We start from the raw sequence: 22551 nt of genomic DNA, 5'->3' as shown, positions 1-22551 counted from the left end.
ATCTCTACGAAGAGATTAGATAATATTTTAAACAATCGGTACGTACGATTAGTCGAGATTGTTGAGAACCTATACGAATACGATTTACTTTAGGAAATCGATTCCTAGGCTTGCTAGTTCGATTAGTAGGCGTCTTATCTTAGTAAGATAATCATATATACTATCGAAATCGCCTAATTAGCTGTTAAATAGGCTTTTTAACACAAGGAATTCGGTAGTAAAGCCTTTAGGTCGATATTAGGTAGCTAAGGTAACCTATACTTAGTAGGCCGATATAGTATCTCCTAGCTAAAAGAGTAGGCTATCTTTATATAATAGCTTAATAGATAATAAAGCGTCTCGATTGATCTAATTAATAGTTTTGAATTTATTAGATAGGATAACTAGCTTATTTTAACCTATCTTAGAGATAGTAGGGCTAGTAGATCTTATAGGTCTACGAGATCTTATTCTTTCTAACTAAATTATAGTATTTCTATAATTAGGTAATCGTTGATTCGGTAGTAGGGCGATCGCCTTTTTATAAGACTAGTGTTAATTAGGAATCTGATCTTATTAAATAGTAGGTAGCTTTGTATAATTATATAGAATCGTATCGATTAGTCTCTCTTAATCAAGAATTACCTTAATTCGGATAGACCAGGCAACATAATTTCCTTCTCCTTTGAGAGGATCGATGTTATATTTGTTAATTATCTTGAGTTAAAGAGACTTTGATGAATTATCGAAAAATGATTGTTTTTGTTAAGAAAGTCAAGCTTTCTTAGTGTTTTTAATAGAAAAGCAGATACGACCGGTAAAAATCAAGTATAAATTTTTGAAAATAAGAAGTCAGAGGAGCTTTTTATTTCTCTTTAAGAGAGAGAAGTTTCTCTTAAAAGTAAGGGATTCTTCGTTGAAGATAGAAGATTGAAGAAGTGGTATAAGCCGAATTGAAGTAGGATCAATTCGGGCTTATAACCTATGAGCAAGCGATACTACGCAGGTTAGTAAAAGGAAGATAAATTAAAGATGATTAAAATAAGATCGATTAATCTTTCTTCCTCTTGATTGAATAGGAAGGATAAGTTCAATTCGGCTTAGAATTATAAAGATAAGAGAAAAGTAAAGTAGGACTGAAGCTTAGTTGATTATATTGAATCTTGCTTGTATATTGTAATTAAACATTATTATCTTAGTAGAGAAAGCAGGGTATATTTATAATCAACTTGTCTCTTGTATATAATCGTTCTAGATAATGCATAATGATCTTATGCAGACAGATCTAGATATATAGTGATATCATACAGTAGCTGTTTAATCGGTGGTTGCTTGATTGTACGATGTCATTAACCGTAGTGATGATATAGATCGTATACTGTTGTAAACGTCTTACTTAATGTCATTAACCGCAGTAATGATGGTATAGCATAAAGCTTATAGAGATTCAGCTATCTTGTATAGGCCTTATGAATCTGGCTTGATATGCTGCATGACGGTTTAGGTATCTTGCCCTATATCTCACACCAAATATCTCACATCTACCCTACTAGAATCACATAACCTATATACTAATCTAATTTAATTCAATTCCTTCTATCCTCTACTATTTAGGTTAGCTGCCCTACCCTCCCCTTATTACTAACTATAGATTCTTTAATGGTATCTTCTGCTAAATCTTAATCTGATTTACCCTAATCGCACTAACCCTCTATACTATCTACTAATCTACTAGTTCGCACGTTCTAATCACCACCACTACTATTAATTCGTACCTACTAAACCCGTGAGCTTAGAAAGAAGGCCCTCTAGAGATTTGCTACTAAATATAGCTATACCCTAGTAGTAAAGCGATTAGATTACTAGCGGGTTAACCTCTCTTGCTCTTGCTAGCTAGACCCTACTAAGAGAGGACCTTCGTCGGTCGTACCTGCTAAATCGCGAGAGATTAATAAGATTAGAACTAATTACCTATTTCGGATTCAACTTTAGCTACGGAAGGATAGGAAAAATATTAATCTAGATCGGCATAAGGTTGTAGTTAAATATAGTGAACATAATTATAGGCCTATACTATAAACCCTTTTAGTTAAACTACGGCAAGAAGAGAGGAAGGAAAAGGAAGAGCGACTCCTTAATTACTTCCTTCAAGGCTAGAAAACTATAGGGATTTAGATAATTTTAAAGGCTAAGGAGAGTCTTCTGAACTTAAACGACCTCTATAACTACCGTGTAAAGGCCAGAAAAATTTTCCTTTATAGCCGTACATCAATTAAGGCTATAATTGAGGGCCTATCTAGATAGATTACCTACTATAAATTAGATAGTATCTAGCAACTAAGTAGAATCCTCTTTATCTCGTAGTAAGGCCTTGAGTTTCTTCGTATTTATCCAAATTTACTATAGATAGATGCAAAATATAAGACAAATCGGTAAGAGATAAGAGATAAGTAAGAGATTACTAAGAGATAGCTAACTTATTTAGATATAATATACTATTAATTAATATTATTAGATAAACCTTAACAAGACGAACCTTCTACGTAGCCCTTTGCTTTATGAGTAATAAGAAGGAGTCGTTATATCTTTAGACACTTTAGACTCTTTATATACAGCTTATATAGGTAAAGATTTAAGCCCTACGTGTTATCTTCTCCGACGACGTAGACGCTCTTCTAAATACGTATAGGGAGGTCTTTAAGGCTACAACTTATATACTCTATCTCTAGTATATCATAAAGAATATTAAAACACGCGTTCGGCTAATAATTGTAAAGCAATTACTCCTAGAAGACCTTCCTAATTTAGAATACTAAAAGAAGACTATTAGTAAATAGCGGTCTACGAAGGCTAGATTTATATAAATTGTCCTCGAGCCTACTAGAGAGGGGATAGAAGCAAGAAAGGCCTCTTTTCTAGAAGCCCTAAGCGACCTAATCTACTAATTAGTAGCCGAATATATCTAAAACTAGTAGTTTAGTGATAGGGCAAAGCAATTTATACGGTGTTATCTTAACGGAATTCTCTATTACGATGAGCTTACTTCCTCTCGCGTAGAAGGCGCCTATATAAAGATTAAGCATGAACTTCGAACCTTAACCGGTGATATTCTTGCGGTAATACAGGGAATCTCTTAAGTCGTTTCCTTCACAAATTAGCAGGCTTCTAGCTTAATTAAATCCTAGATTTATCGGCTACCTATCTCTCTTTAAGTCCTATTATTCCGCGATATCCTTAGCCGGGTCTCAACAATCGCAATTCGGAAGGTATATAACGCCTAGGTGAACTATATCTAATCAGAGAAGGCACTACCCCCTTACACCTAATACTATACAAGATCTCTTAGTCTTCTATATAATTATATAATTAAAGATCTTATAGATAGTAGTAAGTCCCTTCTCCTATCCTATTTTAACTAATAATACTAGCTTCGCCTACTAAATTAGGCAATTTAGATTAATTAGTAGCGAATTAGAAGGATTAGAAGGATTAATAAACCGAGTCGGGTAAAGGGGATTAGACGGCCGAAGCTACTAGAGACTATTAAGCGCTAGTAAAGATAGGGGAGGAGGAATTTCACCGGTCGGAAGTTTAGGGGAAAGCGAAGTCGAGGTACCTACGTTTCTATAGATAAAACCATAGGAATTGTGGTACTACCGCCTTCAAAGAGAACTAATACTTCGACAAGGCGAATTCTATTATACTAGGAGACAGAACTTCGGCAAGGGCGTAGGGCTAGCCGCGGTCGTAAGGCTAAGGAAGTGGTAGTAACAGAGAAGTAGTTGAAGAAAAGGGTAAGGTAGATTAGTAGGTTCCGAATTAGCCCTTGGCTAATTAGGAAGGCCTAGAAGGATTTGAATTGAATTGAATTAAATTAGATTGGTATATAGGTCATGTGATTCTAGTAGGGTAGACGAGAGGCTATATGATAATCCTAGTAGTTAGTAGGAGATAGAAAGAGAAGGAGGAAAGATGCGTGAGTATAAGAAGGAAGGGGGTGGTTAAATTCGTAATTAATGGCCGTAACAGGCTTGGCAGAAATCAGGCGAATTCAGGCAGAAATCAGGCACTACCTGGTGCGGCCCAAATTCCTACCTGGTGCCAGCAGTGGCACCCTAGATTTATAAGTATTAGATATAGGGTAAGATACCTAAGCTATTAGGTTAGTATATCAAGCTAGATTCATAAGGCCTATACCAAGGCAAGAACGATATTCTGAATCTATATAAGCTTTATACTATTATATCATCATTATCTAATCGGATAATCAGACATAAACAGACGTATTATAGTTATACGATCTATATTATTATTACGATTAAATTACATCGTATAATCAAGTAACTATATATTAAACAGCTACTATATAAAATCATTATATATCTAGATCTATCTACATAATATTATTATATATATCTAGATCTATCTAGATTAATTATATACAAGAAACAGGTTTGATAAGTTTGCATAAACTATTAATTATAAATATACCCTACTTTCTCTACCAAGATCTTATTATTATGTTCATGCACATTATTAATATTCATAAAGAACAAGACGATTCAATACAATCGACCAAGCTTTAGTCCTACTTCACTTTTCTCTCATCTTGATCTATTCTAAGCCGAATTGAACTTATCCTTCCTATTTAATCAAGAGGAAGAAAGATCAATTTATCTTATTTAATTTTCTTCCTCTCTACCAACCTACGCAGTAGATCGCTTGCTCATATATACGCTATAGCTATCGAATATAAGATAGCGCTTTTTACCCCTTTTTAACTAGTCGGAAGTAGTAGTAGCTCTAATAAAATAGCTTAGCTAGGCTAGAGCTAATTTATTAGAAATCTAGCCGTTTAGTAATAGTATAGTACTAGTTTTGCTTAGTAGATTTTCACTACTATAGAACTAGGCCTCTATAAAGTTTTAACTAGAGCTTTTAAATATAAAGAGCGGGTCTATAAGCTAGCTATCCGTAGTAATATACTTAACCGTAGTAATAGTTTTACCCCTTTCTCCTTCGGCTAGGTTAGGGCAAGATAATTTAGCTCTAATAATATTTCGGGCACGCCCTTAACTAGGTTAAAAGCTATATTTATCGAAGTTATATACTAGCCGGGCGGGGACGTTATAGAGGAGTTTTTCAAGTAGGTCGTACTAGTGCTAAAGAAGGCCTGTATCCTTAGCTTAGATTCGCTTTAGTTCCTTAGTCTTCTGCTTTACTAGGGCTAGATTTAGGTGCTCTAGTAGGCGTACTTTAAAGCGATACGCCTATATCTTGCTAACCTGTCTCTTCTAGTCCGCCCGCTCTAGTATACGATTTGCCTACGCTTATATAAGCCCTATAGTAGGTAGTAGATTCTACGTATATATTTGGACTATCTAATTAGTCAAGGCCTTCTCCTAGTATAGCTGTAGAGTATGCTTCTTCGATTTAGTAGGGGTAATTAGCGATTTGGCCTTTTTAACGCGACTGAAGAGTGTAGGGTATGACACGTTGAATTCACGCGCAATCTTCGCTAAATTCGGCTTTTTTTCAGCTATAGCGGCTGCGAAGGCTTCGGCTATACGAGATTGGTCAAAATTAGAAGATTTAGGCATGTTGGGTGGTTGAGATAGCCGATTGTAGAGGATATGTAGAAATCTATGAAGAACGGGTTTCTATGAAGAATGCGTGGCGCACCCAAAGCGGGAAGCGGTTTGGGTGGGCAGTAAGGCACGGATACGGGGCTTACCTTACCATCACTTTCAGATGCTCAAAGTACTTTTGACATGCTAATGAACGTATCTTGCCTCCCCCCGGCCGCAGGTCTTATCAGAGTTCTCTTAGTCTTGGACTGTCCAAGACATAAAGCGCCGTTTCCTGTGCGCCGCCACAGATACTTACCGTCAACCTCGGCGGCTGCATGCAAGTACAATATTCTTGAAACTGGTGTCACCACTTACACCCTTTTTTGATTTTCAAAACTGAACACCAAGATCTACGAATCTGTATCAAGAATGGTTCCGGAATATTGATGTTCCTGTATCGTCACCCTTGTGGAATTTTAAGTTACCTGTTCCGATGTCCGCCTAGATGACTAACGCAAATGCATCACGCCACACAAAAAGACGTCATAGTAGTCCGGTTCAGAAAACATTCCTTTTCAGATGCAGTTCTCAACGCATGCTTGGAAACAATCTCCGGAAAACATAGGGCTAATCTCACAAAATGCAGCCAGGAGGCAGCGGACCATATCCAGAGGTAGGATCTTCCCCTACGCTGCCTGGAAGCAAAGGTGCTGACACCATTTCCTCAATAGCTCTCTGAAAGTGAGAAACGTCACTTCAGTAAGTACGGAAAGCTGCTGCGTGGAGGTTTACTCAGCCAAAAATCCAAGGTAAAGTTACTTTGAATATTCTCTATCACGACACGTGCTAACTAACAACCGGAAGGAACGGACCTACTTTGACTCTGGCGATTATGCTCTTTCAGCCGCTGATCGTGTGACCGACAACGGTGCTATTCAAACAGGAAAAGCGCATCCTCATCGGGACAGCATTTCCCATCCTTATGCCCCTATCCCAGCCGCTAGCAATGTTGACAAGGATGCCATCGAAGATTTGCATAGGAAAAGTGCGAGTCCCGAAGAGAGTCCTCTCCTCCAGCAAACCAATATTGAACATGCAGAACCCCTAATCAAGAAGCGACAGGATGATCCTGCCCCTCAAGAAGGTTGAATTTCAAAGCACAGCATTCTATAGGTATTATACGCCGTCTGGTTATGGAATCTTCCTTGATTACCGAAAAAAGCTCTTGAAACTGTGGGGCTTATGTACTTTCTCTCGGGAAAATAGCGTCCCTTGGCATTAGTGTTTAAGAAGCTATCAGATAGTGTAATTGGTGATAACGATTTTTGGAAGCAGAATGCAGATTTTCCACTCGTGTGTGAAGGCTGCTTGACTAAATCCGAATGATGGAAATGCGTATTGTTCTTCACAAACACGGATTTGTGTTTCCGGCTATCTCCTGCAGAAGCTACTCAATATAAGATTCAACTGACGCAGCACCAGTTGGGACTTTTGAAACCCGAGACAAAATAAAACCGTCTTAAATATAAGCCAGCATCTCTGGTAGCGTGGTCATAATGAATATTAGCCAATCGGGTCAACCAGTTCGCATATATACATGTTTATCACATCCGGATACATCAACAACAACCAGATGATACGAACGAAACTCGAATGTTTATGATGGTATAAATCAGTTATTAAGCAGCTTCTCTAGCATTGTAGGGGGCGGTCAGAACAAATATTGACGACCTATCAAGGAGTTCCCTGTCGAAATGAAGGCTGACATCAAGAACCCTTGGCCAACGTACGAAGATTCCGATCAATGATTTCACGCCTTCCTCCAGCGGTGCGTATATACCCTTTCAAGGCTATTTCGCATATTTCGCTAAGCTCGAAAGGCACTACCTGCTTACTATTTTTCGCGCGGCTCGCCAACGAGCCAGAACAAGGGGCAAGATGAGTGATAATCTCCCCTATCGTCTGTTGTATCCCGATGTCCTGGAGTCGAGTCCAACCAAGAACGACTGGCCGACCCCTGGGTACACACAGCCTTCTTCGTTTGGCTTCTCAGCTAATACTGACCCAATACCGGGGGCCTGTGAAGATTCCCTAATGCCTAACCTAGGCGGGTCTATGAATAAAGTTGCTATCCCCCGAACCTCTCGCCGCGAGAACTGGGCCAGAAGAAGCCGCGTTAATCGGGCATGTCAAAAATGCCAAGATCAAAAGGCCAAATGCAGTGGTCACCACCCCTCATGCCACCGCTGCCAGGCTGCTGCCGGGGTTCCGTGTTCCTATAGCGACCGGAAGCGTGAAAGGATACTCAAGTGCCTTGTTGAAGCATCGCTAGAAAACTCGCTATATTCTAAATCTCTATAAGCTTTATGCTATTATATCATCATTATCCAATCAGATAATCAGGCATAGACAGACGCATTATAGTCATACGATCTACATCATCATTACGATTAAATTACATCGTACAATCAAGCAATTACAAACTAAATGGCTACTGCATGGAATCACTATACATCTAGATCTATCTGTATAATATCATTATATGCATCTAGATCTATATGTATAAGATCACTATACATCTAGAATGCATCTAGATCTATCTAGATTAATCATATACAAGAAACAAGTTTGATAAATTTGCATAAAATATTGATTATAAATATGCCCTACTTTCTCTACCAAGATCTAATAATCATGTTCAATACATAAAGAAAGAACAAGACGATTCAATACAATCAACCAAGCTTCAGTCCTACTTTACTTTTCTCTCATCTTGATCTATTCTAAGCCGAATTGAACTTATCCTTCCTATTCAATCAAGAAGAAGAAAGATCAATCGATCTTGTTCAATTATCATCAACCTTCTTCCTCTCCTATCTACCTACGCAGCATCTCGCTTGCTCACACACCCTTATATCGTAATTATCTTAACCTCTATTAAAATTAACGATTCGATCGATTCTACTAGAATATAGTCTTTATAAACGCCGTACGAGGAAGCGAATCCCTTTATCTGTTCTTAGTACACAAAACCGATATCGATTTGCTTTAAAATATCGAGGATTTCGCGCGTAGGATACGTAGATCTTTTCTGATAAATGCTCCGTTTAAAGACACTCTAAATTAACCGGTTCTAGTAGCGAATATATCTAGCGATTTTAGTCTAAAGTATATAGGCGTAATCTAGTAAACCTAATCCCTTACATACGCGATATTCCGTAGATAGTATAGGGTGCTATATAGCTTAGTAGTCGATCTAAATTAGTGATTATAGAAAGCGATAAAGAAGCATCTCGGTAAGGATATATAGCGAATTCCTATATCGCTACGCTCGACGAGGGTCTTATACCGATCTATATACCTAGAACTATCTTTCAACAAGATAACGCATCGATTTATACGTCTAATATAGTAAAAGACTAGTTTAAAACACATAGAATTGAAGTACCCGATTAGCCTGCACACTCGCCTGATATGAACCCGATTGAACCGGTCTGGGGTAAGTTAAAAATCAAATTATTTAGCATATTTCTAGAGCTAATTGGTATGGGAAGATGTAAGGAGGATTGGTAGTATTTTATAGAGTATTTGAAAGCTGCTTGGAATGCATTAGATCAGGGCAAGATTGATAGCCTGATTCTTAGCATGCCTAGGCGTATAGCTGTATTACGCAAAGCAAAGGGGTGGTATACTAAATATTAGCTAATTCTAGTGAAATCGATTGAATTTGCTATATTTTGATTATATTATTACAGGGATCAGCTAGGTGGTTGATGTAGAAATATATATTTGAGGATATAATATAGAAAGTGGTGAAATTACATAATCGCGGGTGTAGGGAAACTTATTAATAGGGGGTGTAGTATTCAACAGGCAACCTAGGCCGAGACAGCGGCTAGAGAGGCAGGAGAGCTACTAGTGAAGCAGCCCAGGATTAGTTATATTCCCCTCCCGACTCCTCAATTACGGTGACCTAAGCAAGGTTGGCTATACTATAGGGGGTTTACCGGTCAGTTTGAATTCTAGTATTGATGAGCAACTATGAAGTAGGCGTCGGTTCCCAGGAATCAGTCGGCCTGAGTATCTCTAAGTTATAGTAGAAGCGTTAGAACAAAGGCAGTAGTATATTCTGAATAACGATAGTTACTAATATCCTGTATCATCGTTATAGTATCCCTTCTAGTCGAGGCCTCTTTCTCTCAAGTACGTCAAGTCTACGACTATTTAGCGTAGCGCTAATTACGCTCTTTATCCGTTGTCTAAGATCGAGTGGTCGAGGCAAACCGGCTATAGAGAGTCCTGTCGCTGGTCAATCGGTCTTGAGAATAGCGGCCTACGACTGGTTTAATGACAATTCACAAAATTAGATTAAACGCCGAGGTCGCAGTATTGGGAAACCCGGGTAATTGTTGATTGTATGTATAGTTCTTGTTTGTCTTGAGGAATTTGAAATGCCCAAAGTGCTAAAGTACGTTGTCATAGTGCTCGTGAAACTAGGTGCACGTTGTGTGGAGAAGTTCCTATGTTAATACTACGCTCTTAAATCCCTCCGGTAGCGTGTGGGTGATGATTCGTTCCAATAACTCTGTTGGCAATTGCATAAGGACCATGATTATCGAGATTGCACCACCAAGACGCCTGTCAAAACCGAAATTGGCGAAGTGTGGTTGATGTAGTGCAAGAATAGAATACCCTTTGGCAAGAGCCGAACGACCTGCAACCAGTCAGTGTCACTATACCGACAGTGACGGGGCAAACGAGTGAACCGTAACCCGTATAAGGTTAAACGGAGTCGATGCCTCGGGCAGTCCCAATGGACCAGTTGACCAGAGACGCGTATTATGGTAGGAATTGTGTGCCAAGATCTGTCGATCAAGTATAACTTGCTACATGAAAAGTTACGTTCTTCATCAATAGAATGAGAGAGAGCGTGCAGCCATCAACATCTACATGATGCCTGCGGAACCGGGCATCAACATACTTGTAAACAGGGAATCTTTACCTGAATCAATTGAGATCTACGAGCATCTCGCGAATCCCCAGTATCTGATTTCGTGGGATACGTGATGTATGAACGTAGTTATCGAGGGTACTCATGTAAGCACATCTGAGAACTTGACATCGCACACATGGCAGCTTAAGCCAAGACCTCCAATTTAACTGGCCAAGGTTTCATGTGAGGCTAGCAACGACTAACCGGGGCTAACAACAGAAACAGAGGAGGCCAGTAAGCTCGGATAGATTCCGAGAACGCCTGTCTTACTACAAGTGGTTGTTTTTAGAACGGAAGATGGAAACACACCACGCCACATTGGCAGTCGTGTAGAAAACAAGGACGGCGAGGATTGACTACGTGAGTTCCAACACAAGATACACAAGAGAAAGAGTCGAATCGTTGCAAACTAATTTGAATTTTTGGCTGTCCTGGTTTTGACTGGTCACCTACCGGGACAACCGAACCCCCGTGTGGGTGTTGCAAACTCTGTCATACATGTCATGAACTTTTTTGTTTTCCTATGATCAGAAGACAACAATTGCCATGATTGACCAGTATTTGACACCCCTTCAAGATCCAAAGAACAAACACCCTTCTTTAAACAGTCTCGAGGATCTGCTCCTTGAACTCCCGCTCAACCTTCTGGCCCTTGTCATCGGTAGCCGACTCGCCGTGCAGGGCAAGCAGAGCACCCAGGTCGAACTTGGGGGACTTGAGAAGCTTGACCTTGCGGATGTGGACCTGTAACGAGTTCCATCATTAGAAATTGACACAAACACAACCACCAATATCGGTTGGCAAAGAATTGCCTGAGAGGTAGCGACTTACGTTCTGCAGGGGGTAGATGCCCTGAGTGGACTTCTCGATCTCACGGCCAATCACCTCGGGGATGAGCTTGTGGGTGAGCTGGGACAGAGTGCAGCTGGCGGCCTCACGCTGAATGATCTCAGTCATCTTCTTGCGGATGGCGCGAATTTGAGACGAGCGGGCGTAGGTGGTCTTCTTGATCTGGTTGGGGCGTCTCTTGGTGAAGGCAATGGCGAACAGGCGGAGGAGGTAGTCGTCAGTGGTCTTCACGGTGATGTTGGCCTCGATCAAAGACTGCCACTTGCGGACCAGGGAGCGCAGCTTGTCGGTGGTGAAATCCAGACCGTGGAAGTTGGTCAGGCAGTTCTTGCCCTGGATCTCGTCGACGCGGAGCTTGACCTTGCGGAAGGAGTGGTCCTCATCGTTCTGGAGGTCGGCGAGGGAGACCTCGAAGATACGGCCCTTCAGGGAGTCGTTGGCGTTCTTCAGACCGCTGGTGCGGTTGACGAGAGTCTTGCCGACACTTCAAAGAATTCATTAGTAAACTAAGTCCATACCGGAGGGGAAGATCATCTCTGATGAAGGGAGGAGGGGAAAAGGCGGGAGAATCCTACTCGCGGGTCTGGAAGGTCGAGGGGGCCTGGTAAACGAGAGAGAGGACAGTCAGCGGTGTGACTCGAATCGAAGTCGTTGATGGACAGGACCAACCTTGACGGAGTACTCGTCCTTACGGGTGAAGGGGTCGACGGTTCTCTTCTTGATACCCTTCTTGCCCTTCGACAAGCGCTTGTTCCTGGAAGGCGAGACAGGTTAGCACATTCGTTCAACGTGGATCATCACGCTGGGACCGTGTGGAATTTGAATAAAAGTCCAAGTCCCAGGTGAAGAGAGACGGTGCCAATGAGCAATGGGGAAGGAAGCGCATACTTTCCAACAGCCATATTTGCGAGTCGGGTCTATCTGAGTGTTGTAAAAAAGACAGACGAAGGGTATCGCTCCACGGCGCTCGGAGGGTTTCGAGATTCACGCTGCACTAGTCGACGGGAGGGTTGGAAAACCAAAACCCACAGAAAATTCGGCTAAGCGAGCCAACGCGGGCCCTACTGCTGACATAACGCCTGCCCACGTGATATCCACGATGCCCTCTCAGCCCAGGCAGGTTGATCCACTTACATAATCAGACCAAATATCACGTGATGTATCCAGCAGTCAGTTAACCAACCTACTTCCAGTTAGCAGGTACTGTACGCAGTACCATAGACTATCATAGCACTAGCATGTTGATGACCCAGTCTACGAATTCCAAGATTGGCACTGAACCAAAGATAGCCCTTTGAATCAAAAATTTACCAAGTATATATGTTAGATTCTTGATTATAATCTCCCACTTAAAAATTATTTGACAAAAGGTGTACCTATGAAGTATTGCTGATGTTCATTTTTGGGCCAAGCGGAAGACCCGTTCTTCCGCCTTCCCAATCTCCGCACGAGCCACCCCCTCACTACAGGACAAGGCTCTCCGCGGGCGAAACCGTCCTCTTTGCGACTCGATCTCTTCAATCTCCGCCCTCAAGTCTCCCTCTTTCCGCGCCAGGAGTATGGTACGTTTTGCTATAGCTGGCTGTGGGTTGCTACTACCTTTACTGCTTGAACTATAACTACATACTCGAATTTTACTCCTCCACTACCCTGTCTCCGAGCCACGGATGCTAACAACCAATTTGCGTCACAGGGAAAGCGCAAGAAGTCAAGCCGACAGCCCCAGGGGCCCCGAAAGGTGCGAAACCTATCCTACATAACCTGTTCTTCCCGATCACAACGGAAACTAATCCACCGACAATAGCGGGAACCTCTTGCAACCACTTTCGCCTGTCTCTTCTGTAACCACGAGAACTCGGTCGTCGTCAAACTCGATAAGAAACTGGGCCTAGGTGACCTCTCTTGTAAGGTGTGCGGTCAAAAGTTCCAGACCGGCATCAACTGTGAGTCCGCGTTCTTCTCATGAGTGCGAGTACCTTCTAATCGCTCCTGGCAATTTTCAACCAGATCTGTCTGCCGCCGTGGACGTGTACTCGGACTGGGTGGATGCATGTGACGCCGTGGCCAAGGACACGGCCAACCAGTATGATGGCGCCGTGGGATCGATAGGCAATAGCAAGTCTGATGCTCTGGCCAATGCTGGCCATGGAGATGCCTACGAGGACGACGACGACTATTGATTAGGATACGGCGGCAAGGGAAGAAGGGGCGAATGGCGCACAGGCATGATATTAATTCGACGAGTTTTATTCCATATTCACCTACGGTAGAATACTTCAAAAACAAAATTTTCGTTCACTACAATGGGCTCTGTCTTTATGTGTGCTCCATGATTTCACCAACGCTGAGGACTGCTCCTTTGGGAATGGAGTCGAAAAAGCCGCTCTCTAGGAATTCTGGATATGAGCCTGAGATCGGCTTTCTCGAGTCCGATAAGGCGACCGGAAATCCCCTGATGAAGCGTGCGCCTGCAATGAACGAAGTTCAGTCTATCTCCGGCCAGCCCCCAGGATGTGCCAACCACCAAGGGACCGGAGTCTTTAATACTCCGCGTGGTCCCTGAGAGGTGAGTTTGGCAAGCCCTATAGGGTATAATATCTGTCGCCGAAGTCACCCAAGCCAGGAATGATATACCTATTGACCAAGTTAGTTATCGTTTCATCTGCAACAAAGGAAGGGATGGATACTTCTTGTCATCTAGCCCCTGGTCAATGAAAGAAGTGACCACGCGGAGTTTAGGGAATCTCTCCGCAAACTCGGCAACGCCCGAGGGGCTTGCGATCAGATTCAAGAACAAGATTCGGTGCTCGGGAACCCCCTTTTGCTTCAAGACCTCTACGGCCAAGGTCGCAGAACCTCCTATAAAGCAGCGTTAGTAAGGCTTTCGGGAGGACTCGTCGGTCTGTACGTACCAGTTGCGAACATGGGATCTAAGAGGAGAACCCAGCGATCGGCAATATCGGCAGGAAGCTTCTCGTAGAAAAGCTTGGGCATGCAAGTCTCTTCATCTCGTTGGATCAGGATCTTTCCAATGCGGACAGACCGGCAACAGTCCCGTAGGCCTTGCTCCATGGCCTCCCCCGCTCTCATGATGGAGACACCGCAAATCTTTCCTTCGAACTTGACGCCCAGATAGGCCCGGTCGACTGGAGTAGTGACAGACTGCTCGACCACGGGAAGATGATTCAGTCCTTCCTCCACCAAGAGTCGAATGATTCGATTGGAATAGAAAATAAAGTCGGCACGTGCTGTCCGCTTATCTCTGATCATTCTGTAGGTGCGTTGGGGGGTCAGTGGTTCTGCTCGTGCGCCAAGCTGGAGAATTCTCACGTCAAGAGAGCAATCAGTTGAGGTGTCTGTGCGAGCACATGGACATTCTCGTAGGACACCTCCTTAGAAACCGTTGCCGTGGGTTTCTCGCCATCTGGGCGGTAGATGGGACCGACTCCCTGGGCTGGAGACGGAGTGGGGTCTTTGCTCGACATCGGGGATAGGAAGAAGAAGGCGAATGAGAGCACAAATTATATTGGAGGGTTAGTTTTAAAATAATGGGGCGAGGTAGAGGGGAAGTTGAAGTGAGTTAGTAAATAATGAGGGTTGCCTCGCCCATGTGAGGAGCACGCGAGGAGAAAGACAGGCGGAGGAAGCGGGGGAGGACTTTTTCTCTTATCTCGTATCGTCTTGCAGAGGCTTGGCTTTGCGTGTGCTCCGCACTTTCTTCGGAAGCTCAGACCTTATCGCGCCGTGAATTGGAGTCTGCATCATTCCCCGCTGAATAAGCTGTCGCAACCTAACTAGGTCCAGGGCTCCCTCAGTCCTTCACCATCTCCGCCACTTCAACCCACCATACACCGACTCTGGAAACCAGGCGTGACTATTGTGTCCTTCGCGCGATTACTCGCAGGCCATCCCTGAAGTCGCTATCTCCCTGTGAGGGTATTCCGTCCTGAGTTGCGCCGTTCACAGCTGCTTGCTTGTCTGGATGGGCTAACCTGCCGTCACCTACCTGCCCTCGCTTTTGCGACTCCATCCAGTTCTCAGAATGTGCGTGTCTTCGGTGAAGATCAATCCCTAGGGAACTTATCGAGGGACCTGACTTCGACCTTTTGAATTGCTGTGCACGCCCGTGCTCGCCGTTCCCGCATCCCCCTCCTTCCTCTCGAATGAATTGCGAAGCCTTCGCAACCTGTTCTAGACCGCAGAAATGGAACATTCGCGTTCGCGAAGCCGACGGCTTGTGACCTACGGCTCTTCTGTGAATAATCAGCCTCGTTCAAAAACGGCCTCTGTCCGCGCCTCGGCGGCCAAGGGATCGTTAGACCCGCCTAGTAAGATGCGCTCGTCGCATTCGTCAACAAATGAACAATCTGGAAGCGTGAATCGCAACAAACAAGCAAGACCGTCGGAGACAGCGCAGGCGCTAGAGATCTCGGGGACGTCACGCCCAGCTGAAAAGGATAGCATTTATGACCTTCCGTCATCAGATGAGGAGGACCTGGACTTGACAATGCGGCGAAAACGCCGGCGGTATGGTGTTGATACGAATGGGAATGCCGGATTATCCGGCAACTCTCTTGCCGTACGACCTCCGCCTGATTCTAAAGCCAAAAGGAGACCACAAGAAGTTTCGATCAAATCAAAGCCTGCGAGTTCGCCCACCAAGGTCGATTCACCTCGCGAAACGAGACACGCGTCAGGCCGTGGAGCCCCGCGACCACAACAAAGTGCCAAAATATCAACTGAAACGCCGAAGAAGCCCATTGCAGACTCGTCAATGGATCTTTTCCACAAGACTGGACCGACTCGCCTCCTCTCTCTCGACACGAGCGTACAATCGAGCTCGCCCAAGGCAAAGCAAGCCTCGCCTGGAGGCGTACTCTCTAGACTAAGAATTGAACCGGACTCCCCGAGCCCTCGACTACATACAAGCACTCTAAGTGGAACTACAACACCCACACGAAGGAGACTGATCGACTCACTGGGTACACGAGCACAATCAGAAGATATATCATCAAGCCCTGCGGCCGTTAGCCAACCACCGTCTCCTTTTACACCTCAGAGTCCTAGCCGGCCAAAGGCCCTCCCTCCACCAAGTAGGCGCGCGGACGGTCAGGCGACAGACCTAAGCCAGGAATCTACCGTCACAGTTTCACCGCATCTAACCGGCTCTAGAGTCACATATGCCCGCCAACGTTCGTTTTTAGACGATCTTTGCATGGAAGATGGCGTGCTTGGGCAGAATATGACAGCCAGTGTTGAGCAAGATAGCCTGTCAGCTTCACAATCCCGAAGATTCGATGACCTCCCCCGTACTCGCCTTTTTGAAATCGAAGAGGTAAACAATGATGACGGGTCTGTTCGAAGTATTCATGAGCTTCGTCGAGCCGGGGGGAATGCTCGTTACCGAGGTGCAATTGAGTCCATCTTTGAGGACATGGAAGATCCTCATGTGTCAACTTCTGGTCGATGTAATTCTTTCGTTCAACTCTGCGACAAGTTGCTCGACTCCAAACAAGCACGTCAATTTGTCGAGTGCAACTTTGAGAGAAGGCTTGTCGATTGCCTCTCCGTGAACCTGGACACGGTGTCTGCTACTCTGGCTTTGTGCGTGTTTGGGTTAGCCTCATTAGGTCGATCTCTGCCCTATGTTCTTGCAGCTGCTGCATGGCCAAAGTTGCTGGAAGTACTGCCGTCCTTGATCGGGGCCCAGGATGATCTAAGTGCGATAGTTCGCGTTCGAAACAGCAACTTGTCCAAGGCTGCCCAAAGATCGGTGCAAAATATCGCACCCCGAATCCACGCGGCCTTGTTTGCTGACGCATCTGTACCGACGATGTCTCCTTGCATTTTGGCACTACACTGTTTGAAGGTGACCAACTTAGCATTCCAGGCCAAAGGTGAAATACCTGATGGCCTGCCTGCTCCTGTGCTGAGCCAGCTCGTCAACATTCTCGTATCCGAAAGCTCCCATCTTCAAGAGCAGCCGACGATAATTGATGAGGAGAGATTACATGTGTTGATATTAGGGCTCTCGATCCTTGAGGCTCATATCACATCCGCAGATCCAGCGCAACAAGAACAGCGTGATGCCCTGGGGGTTCTCTCGGACATGCACCGCTTGCTTCGACTAGATAACGAGGAGGGTCCAATACGCCAACAAGTTCAGACGCTCTATCTTCGAGTAATCCTGAATGTCACCAATAGCAACCCAACGCTTTGTGACAAATTTGCAACCGCAGCCATGGTTGAAGAGCTAGCCACGATCGTGATGGCCAGATTTGATGATCTGAGCGAGGATACCCTCGCACAAGAGAACAACTCTCTCGATACCGTGATTCTAGCGCTGGGGGCTCTGATCAACCTGGTCGAACAGAGTGAGGCGTCGCGTACCATTTTCCTCGATTCTGGTGGTGTTTCAGAATCCATTCTTGATCAGCTCTTACGCCTCTTCTTGGCTCATGTTGATTCGATATCCAAGGTATGAGCGTGTTCGACTCTCGTACTGACTCTGAAACATAGCTGACTAAGGTTTCTTTTTTTCCAGGCTCATTCGGTCCTGGAAGTACATCACAATGTCACCGTGGGATACTTGGCTGTTCTTCTCCTGGCACTTTGCCTACACACGGGCGCTCGCATGCGGATCAAGGAGTCCCTCCATCCCAATGGACTAACTATCATCATGTCTACTGTAAATGAGTTTTTGCAGTACCACCAGAAGATTGAACAGGAACTTCACTCTACACAGTCGAAGAAAGAGGCCAGTGGATTTTTGGTCCGGCTTCAGGACCTTATCGATGAGATTCAACGCATTGATAACGAATAAGAGAAGCACCAGACGCTCTGGTATATTTGGTACGTCCAGTCTGGGTTCGATGTACATAAATGGTTGGTCATTGTCGTGGGGTTTGTTTTTTTGTTTTTTGTGCTTATCGGAAATCGGGCGGGTGGCATGGAATATAATAGGCATTTATGAATGATACCCTTTTCAAAAAACAGAAGCGATATTTTGCAACTCATCCAGGACAGTTTCATGAAAATCTGGTCTGAGTAATGATGATCAGGTATAGATACCAGACCACCGGGTTTTGCTCTTACTTCGTATGCCTCGGAAGACGGCAGATGGCATGAGATATCTAATCATCTGTTTGCAGCGTTTGCAGTTGGAGCTCCATGTTGCTTCAAGGAACTTTGCCACCCGCGACCGCAGTGACCGCACTCCTCCTTTCTCAGCAAGCGCTCGTTCTTCAATTCTACTTATCTAGCCATCTCCAATTGTTCTGTCTTATTACCCCTAATCCTCCCTCCCACCCCCCATCTTAATACAGCACAATCCGCCGCCCTTCCCTCAAGATGCCTGCCGCGCCTAAGCAGAGAAAGATCGCGATCGTCGGTAGCCGCTCCGTGGGTATGTGATCCCACCATCCTCTGGGCTCCGAACATCATCTTCGTATCGTCGTTGTCTCACGCCTCTTCCCTGACTTTTAGGCAAGTCTTCTCTCACGGTCCGCTTTGTCGAACAACATTTTGTGGAGAGCTACTACCCCACAATCGAGAATACCTTCAGCCGGATTATCAAGCATAATGGCCAGGACTACGCAACTGAGATCGTGGATACCGCAGGACAGGTAGGAAACTCCCTTGGTACTGTTTGCACGCTCAACTCGCTAACTGCCGTTTCTTCTCTCATGACAGGACGAGTACAGTATCTTGAATTCGAAGCATTTCATTGGTATCCATGGCTATATCATTGTGTACTCGGTCACGTCACGCCAGTCCTTTGAGATGGTGAGAGTGATTCGAGATAAGGTCCTGAATCACCTGGTACTACTTCCGGATGCCCATGCAACCCGCTCAGTCCATCTGGAAATTTTCTAACCGTTCGCTTTCTAATAGGGCGCCGACCAGGTACCATTGGTCGTGGTGGGAAACAAGAGCGATCTGAAGGGTGACCAACGACAGGTGACTCTTGATGAAGGCCGGCAACTGGCGGAAGAGTTCAACTGTGGTTTCACCGAGGCCAGTGCCTTCCTCGACTTTAATGTCGCTAAAGCATTCGATCTGATCATCGGAGAGATTGAGAAGTCTCAAAACCCATCACAACCCGCTGGGAACAACAAATGTACGGTGATGTAATCTCGCTCTTACACCACTAATTTTCCTCTTTCTATTCGCGATAGCGGGAGAAAGAGGGGAGGAGATGCCTTGATACGTGTGCGGGTCTTGAAATGATCGGAATGCGTCCGACTTTGCTGTCTTCACTCAAACCAATCCGCCCAGGAGGACGACGAGTTTCCCGATGACATATTACTCAGGGTCTTGTCTGAACTATGACATCCTGGTGTTGGAATGTCTCTCTTGCTATCCGTTCTTCTCCCTCTTCCTCTGCTTGTCCAGGGTCTTTCTCTTGTAAAGTGGGATCGACCTAGCACATTCTCCCACCCTCAATCCCTGCCATTTGTTCTGTCGGGACGGTTTATTCAAGGTTGCTTTCTCTGTGTCTTTTTGGATTTGTGGCATGCTCAGACTTGATTGCATGGATTGTGGTTTTTTAATCATCTGGCTTTTGTCTTTCTTTACGTACTTTATGGGCGAGGGAATCTGGATTTGGGTACTCAGCGAGCATAGAATAATCAAGTGGCCCCCGCAGGCCTTACCTGGAAATTTTGGTGCTTTTGTGTGAATCATACAAGCTCAAACGGAACCAACATCGGAATTATTAGCAGTGATCTCAATAGTTGGGAGAACCGATACCTAAGGGCCTCCATTATATGCTCGTGGAGGGGACCTGAAACTTTTTGTGAAACGGTGGATTAAGTAATGCCCCCGCGGGCGCGCGCACTTTGGGATTTTACCCCTCCACAACTGAAGCGGCCTTTTGACTCACTCGCTCTAGCCCTCCATTCCCTCCCTCGCTCTTCAACCATGCTCGACCTCAATGATTTCATCACCGAGCGCGGTGGCAACCCGAACAAGATCAAGGAAAGCCAGCGCAAACGATTCGCTCCCGAGGAAGCTGTCGATGAAGTGATCGCGTTGTACGAGGAGGCTCGGAAAGGTAGGCTGGCGCATGCCAAAAGGGGCCAGGCTACCTGCCAGATCGCTAACGTGGCTCAAACTAGCTCGGTATGAGGTGACTCAGTTTGGCTCGCAGCTCAACCCGCTGCTTAAGCAAATTGGAATGAAGAAGAAGGTATTGCCTCCCCACTTGCTCTGTTGATCATTCCGCTGCTCTTTTGGGCAGAGTGAAGAGGCCGAGTGAACCATTGCTCATACTATATGCTTCTACAGAACAAGGAGGATGCGAGCGATCTGATGGCGCAAAAGGCGGACCTCGAGAAGCGCAAGAAGGAGGCTGAGGATGCCGCTGTTCAGAAGGAATTGGAACGGGACCGCAAGATTCGCAGTATTGGAAATTACGTCCACGAGTCCGTGCCCGTGAGCAACAATGAGGTAAATACTCATCGGGATGTGTACCGAATGTTAAATATTGCCCAGACTGACCCGCAAACCTTCGCTAGGATAACAACGAGGTCATCAAGACCTGGACTCCTACGGACGCTGTCATGGAACGCCCCAACTGCCTTTCTCACCACGAGGTTCTGACTCGCTTGGATGGATATGATCCGGAACGAGGTGTCAAGATCGTCGGTCACCGCGGATATTGTTTGACCGGATACGGCCTGTTCCTCAACCTGGCCCTCGTCAACTACGGCCTGGAGTTCCTCTTCAACAAGGGATACACGCCCAACCAACCCCCGCAATTCATGCTCAAGGACCTCATGGCCAAGACGGCCCAGCTTGAGCAGTTCGACGAGGAACTCTACAAGGTCACAGAGAGCGAGGACAATTCTACGGACAAGTACCTCATTGCTACCTCGGAGCAGCCCTTGTCCGCGCTCCACGACAGCGAGTGGCTGCAGGAGAAGGATCTCCCCATCAAGTAAGGGTTCATTCTACTGCTTTCCTAATCAGAGTCGAGAACTGACGAAGGGGGCACATGTAGATATGCTGGATACAGTACGTGCTACCGAAAGGAAGCCGGTGCTCACGGAAAGGATGCATGGGGTATCTTCCGTGTCCACCAATTCGAGAAGGTGAGATCCGAACTTTCTCTTGACCCTTTCCATTTTGACTTGCTCACAACCAGTGTAGATTGAGCAGTTTGTCCTGACCAAACCGGAGGATTCTTGGCAAGCCTTTGAGGACATGATGGCCACTTCTGAGGAGTTCTACCAGTCCTTGAAGCTCCCCTTCCACGTCGTTGCTATCGTTTCCGGTGCATTGAACAATGCTGCTTCCAAGAAGTACGACTTGGAGGCATGGTTCCCATTCCAGCAAGAATACAAGGAGCTTGTGTCATGCTCCAACTGCCTTGACTACCAGTCTCGTGCCTTGGAGATCCGCTTCGGTGTCAAGAAGGCGACCGACCTGAAGAAGACCTATGTGCACGCCCTGAACGCGACTCTGTGTGCCACCGAGCGCACCCTGTGCTGTATTCTGGAGAACTACCAGAGAGAAGATGTAAGTAAATGCAGCAAATACTGCTCTCTACCCTGCCTTCCCCGCAAGTTGGGCCCAGTTGATGTATCATCCATGCTAATCCATCGTAATAGGGTATTGAGGTTCCGGAAGTGCTACGCAAGTACATCCCTGGCGCACCGGAATTCCTTCCTTACGTCAAGGAGCTCCCCAAGAGCTCTACTTCCCAGCAAAAGGCGGCCAAGGCCAAGCAGTCGACCAAGCCCGCCGCCGGTGCTGAGGATGCTGCCAGGAAGATGCAGGACCTGAAGGTCTAAAGGGGAGAAGGGACAGGCCACAAGAAATTCTTTTCCCCTTCCGAAGTTTCAAGCGTCAAATGATACCATGGAAATGAACATGTAAAAGCTTATATATGGCTGGCTGTGTATTGGTAGATCTCGGGTACCATGCGTCGAAGAGGAGGCTCTCTCCTAGAGATGTATCTTATAGACTCCAACAGGAACATAATACCAGTGGATCTAGAACATAGATCCCGATGCGCGCGTGAGACGTGCGATAATATCCGCGCTGGGATGTGTGCAACAAGAGAAAGTACCAGGTACATCTAGGAAATATTTATGTTTAGATACTTGCTTGCTCTATATGGTTCTGGGGATATTTCGTATCATCAGACCTATTTGT

The 22551-nt window shown here is 45.2% G+C and overlaps 7 protein-coding genes across 7 annotated transcripts; 5 read left to right on the top strand and 2 right to left on the bottom strand.

Moving 5' to 3' along the window:
- Nucleotides 1-6189: 6189 nt before the first annotated feature.
- Nucleotides 6190-6698, top strand: N7458_007496 (uncharacterized protein; the record flags this gene model as incomplete). Its single annotated transcript, XM_056910878.1, has 3 exons — nucleotides 6190-6222; nucleotides 6281-6358; nucleotides 6414-6698. 3 exons carry the CDS (start codon nucleotides 6190-6192, stop codon nucleotides 6696-6698), a joined length of 396 nt encoding a protein of 131 aa, XP_056763704.1.
- A 4444-nt stretch (nucleotides 6699-11142) lies between these two features.
- rps1 (40S ribosomal protein eS1) lies at nucleotides 11143-12293 on the bottom strand (the record flags this gene model as incomplete). The annotated part of the gene is made up of 5 exons (XM_056910877.1): nucleotides 11143-11286; nucleotides 11374-11875; nucleotides 11967-11992; nucleotides 12061-12145; nucleotides 12280-12293. The coding sequence occupies 5 exons, from the start codon at nucleotides 12291-12293 to the stop codon at nucleotides 11143-11145; spliced, it is 771 nt and encodes a 256-aa protein (XP_056763703.1).
- A 657-nt stretch (nucleotides 12294-12950) lies between these two features.
- On the top strand, nucleotides 12951-13571 carry N7458_007494 (transcription elongation factor 1 family protein; the record flags this gene model as incomplete). The annotated part of the gene is made up of 4 exons (XM_056910876.1): nucleotides 12951-12975; nucleotides 13053-13129; nucleotides 13196-13334; nucleotides 13399-13571. 4 exons carry the CDS (start codon nucleotides 12951-12953, stop codon nucleotides 13569-13571), a joined length of 414 nt encoding a protein of 137 aa, XP_056763702.1.
- A 402-nt stretch (nucleotides 13572-13973) lies between these two features.
- N7458_007493 (uracil phosphoribosyltransferase) lies at nucleotides 13974-14876 on the bottom strand (the record flags this gene model as incomplete). Its single annotated transcript, XM_056910875.1, has 4 exons — nucleotides 13974-14025; nucleotides 14079-14250; nucleotides 14304-14662; nucleotides 14722-14876. 4 exons carry the CDS (start codon nucleotides 14874-14876, stop codon nucleotides 13974-13976), a joined length of 738 nt encoding a protein of 245 aa, XP_056763701.1.
- A 719-nt stretch (nucleotides 14877-15595) lies between these two features.
- On the top strand, nucleotides 15596-18214 carry N7458_007492 (WAPL family protein; the record flags this gene model as incomplete). Its single annotated transcript, XM_056910874.1, has 2 exons — nucleotides 15596-17869; nucleotides 17936-18214. 2 exons carry the CDS (start codon nucleotides 15596-15598, stop codon nucleotides 18212-18214), a joined length of 2553 nt encoding a protein of 850 aa, XP_056763700.1.
- Nucleotides 18215-18741: 527 nt separating this feature from the next.
- On the top strand, nucleotides 18742-19524 carry rhbA (Rheb family small GTPase rhbA; the record flags this gene model as incomplete). Its single annotated transcript, XM_056910873.1, has 4 exons — nucleotides 18742-18796; nucleotides 18877-19016; nucleotides 19084-19212; nucleotides 19285-19524. The coding sequence occupies 4 exons, from the start codon at nucleotides 18742-18744 to the stop codon at nucleotides 19522-19524; spliced, it is 564 nt and encodes a 187-aa protein (XP_056763699.1).
- Nucleotides 19525-20313: 789 nt separating this feature from the next.
- Nucleotides 20314-22187, top strand: N7458_007490 (serine--tRNA ligase SES1; the record flags this gene model as incomplete). Its single annotated transcript, XM_056910872.1, has 7 exons — nucleotides 20314-20446; nucleotides 20511-20581; nucleotides 20680-20841; nucleotides 20910-21331; nucleotides 21395-21485; nucleotides 21544-21912; nucleotides 22005-22187. 7 exons carry the CDS (start codon nucleotides 20314-20316, stop codon nucleotides 22185-22187), a joined length of 1431 nt encoding a protein of 476 aa, XP_056763698.1.
- Between the last annotated feature and the right edge of the window lie 364 nt (nucleotides 22188-22551).

Source organism: Penicillium daleae (genome assembly GCF_028827525.1).
Source record: "Penicillium daleae strain IBT 16125 chromosome Unknown utg000007l_segment0_segment0, whole genome shotgun sequence".
Lineage (NCBI taxonomy): Eukaryota > Fungi > Ascomycota > Eurotiomycetes > Eurotiales > Aspergillaceae > Penicillium > Penicillium daleae.
This window is presented reverse-complemented; position numbering and strand designations above follow the sequence as displayed.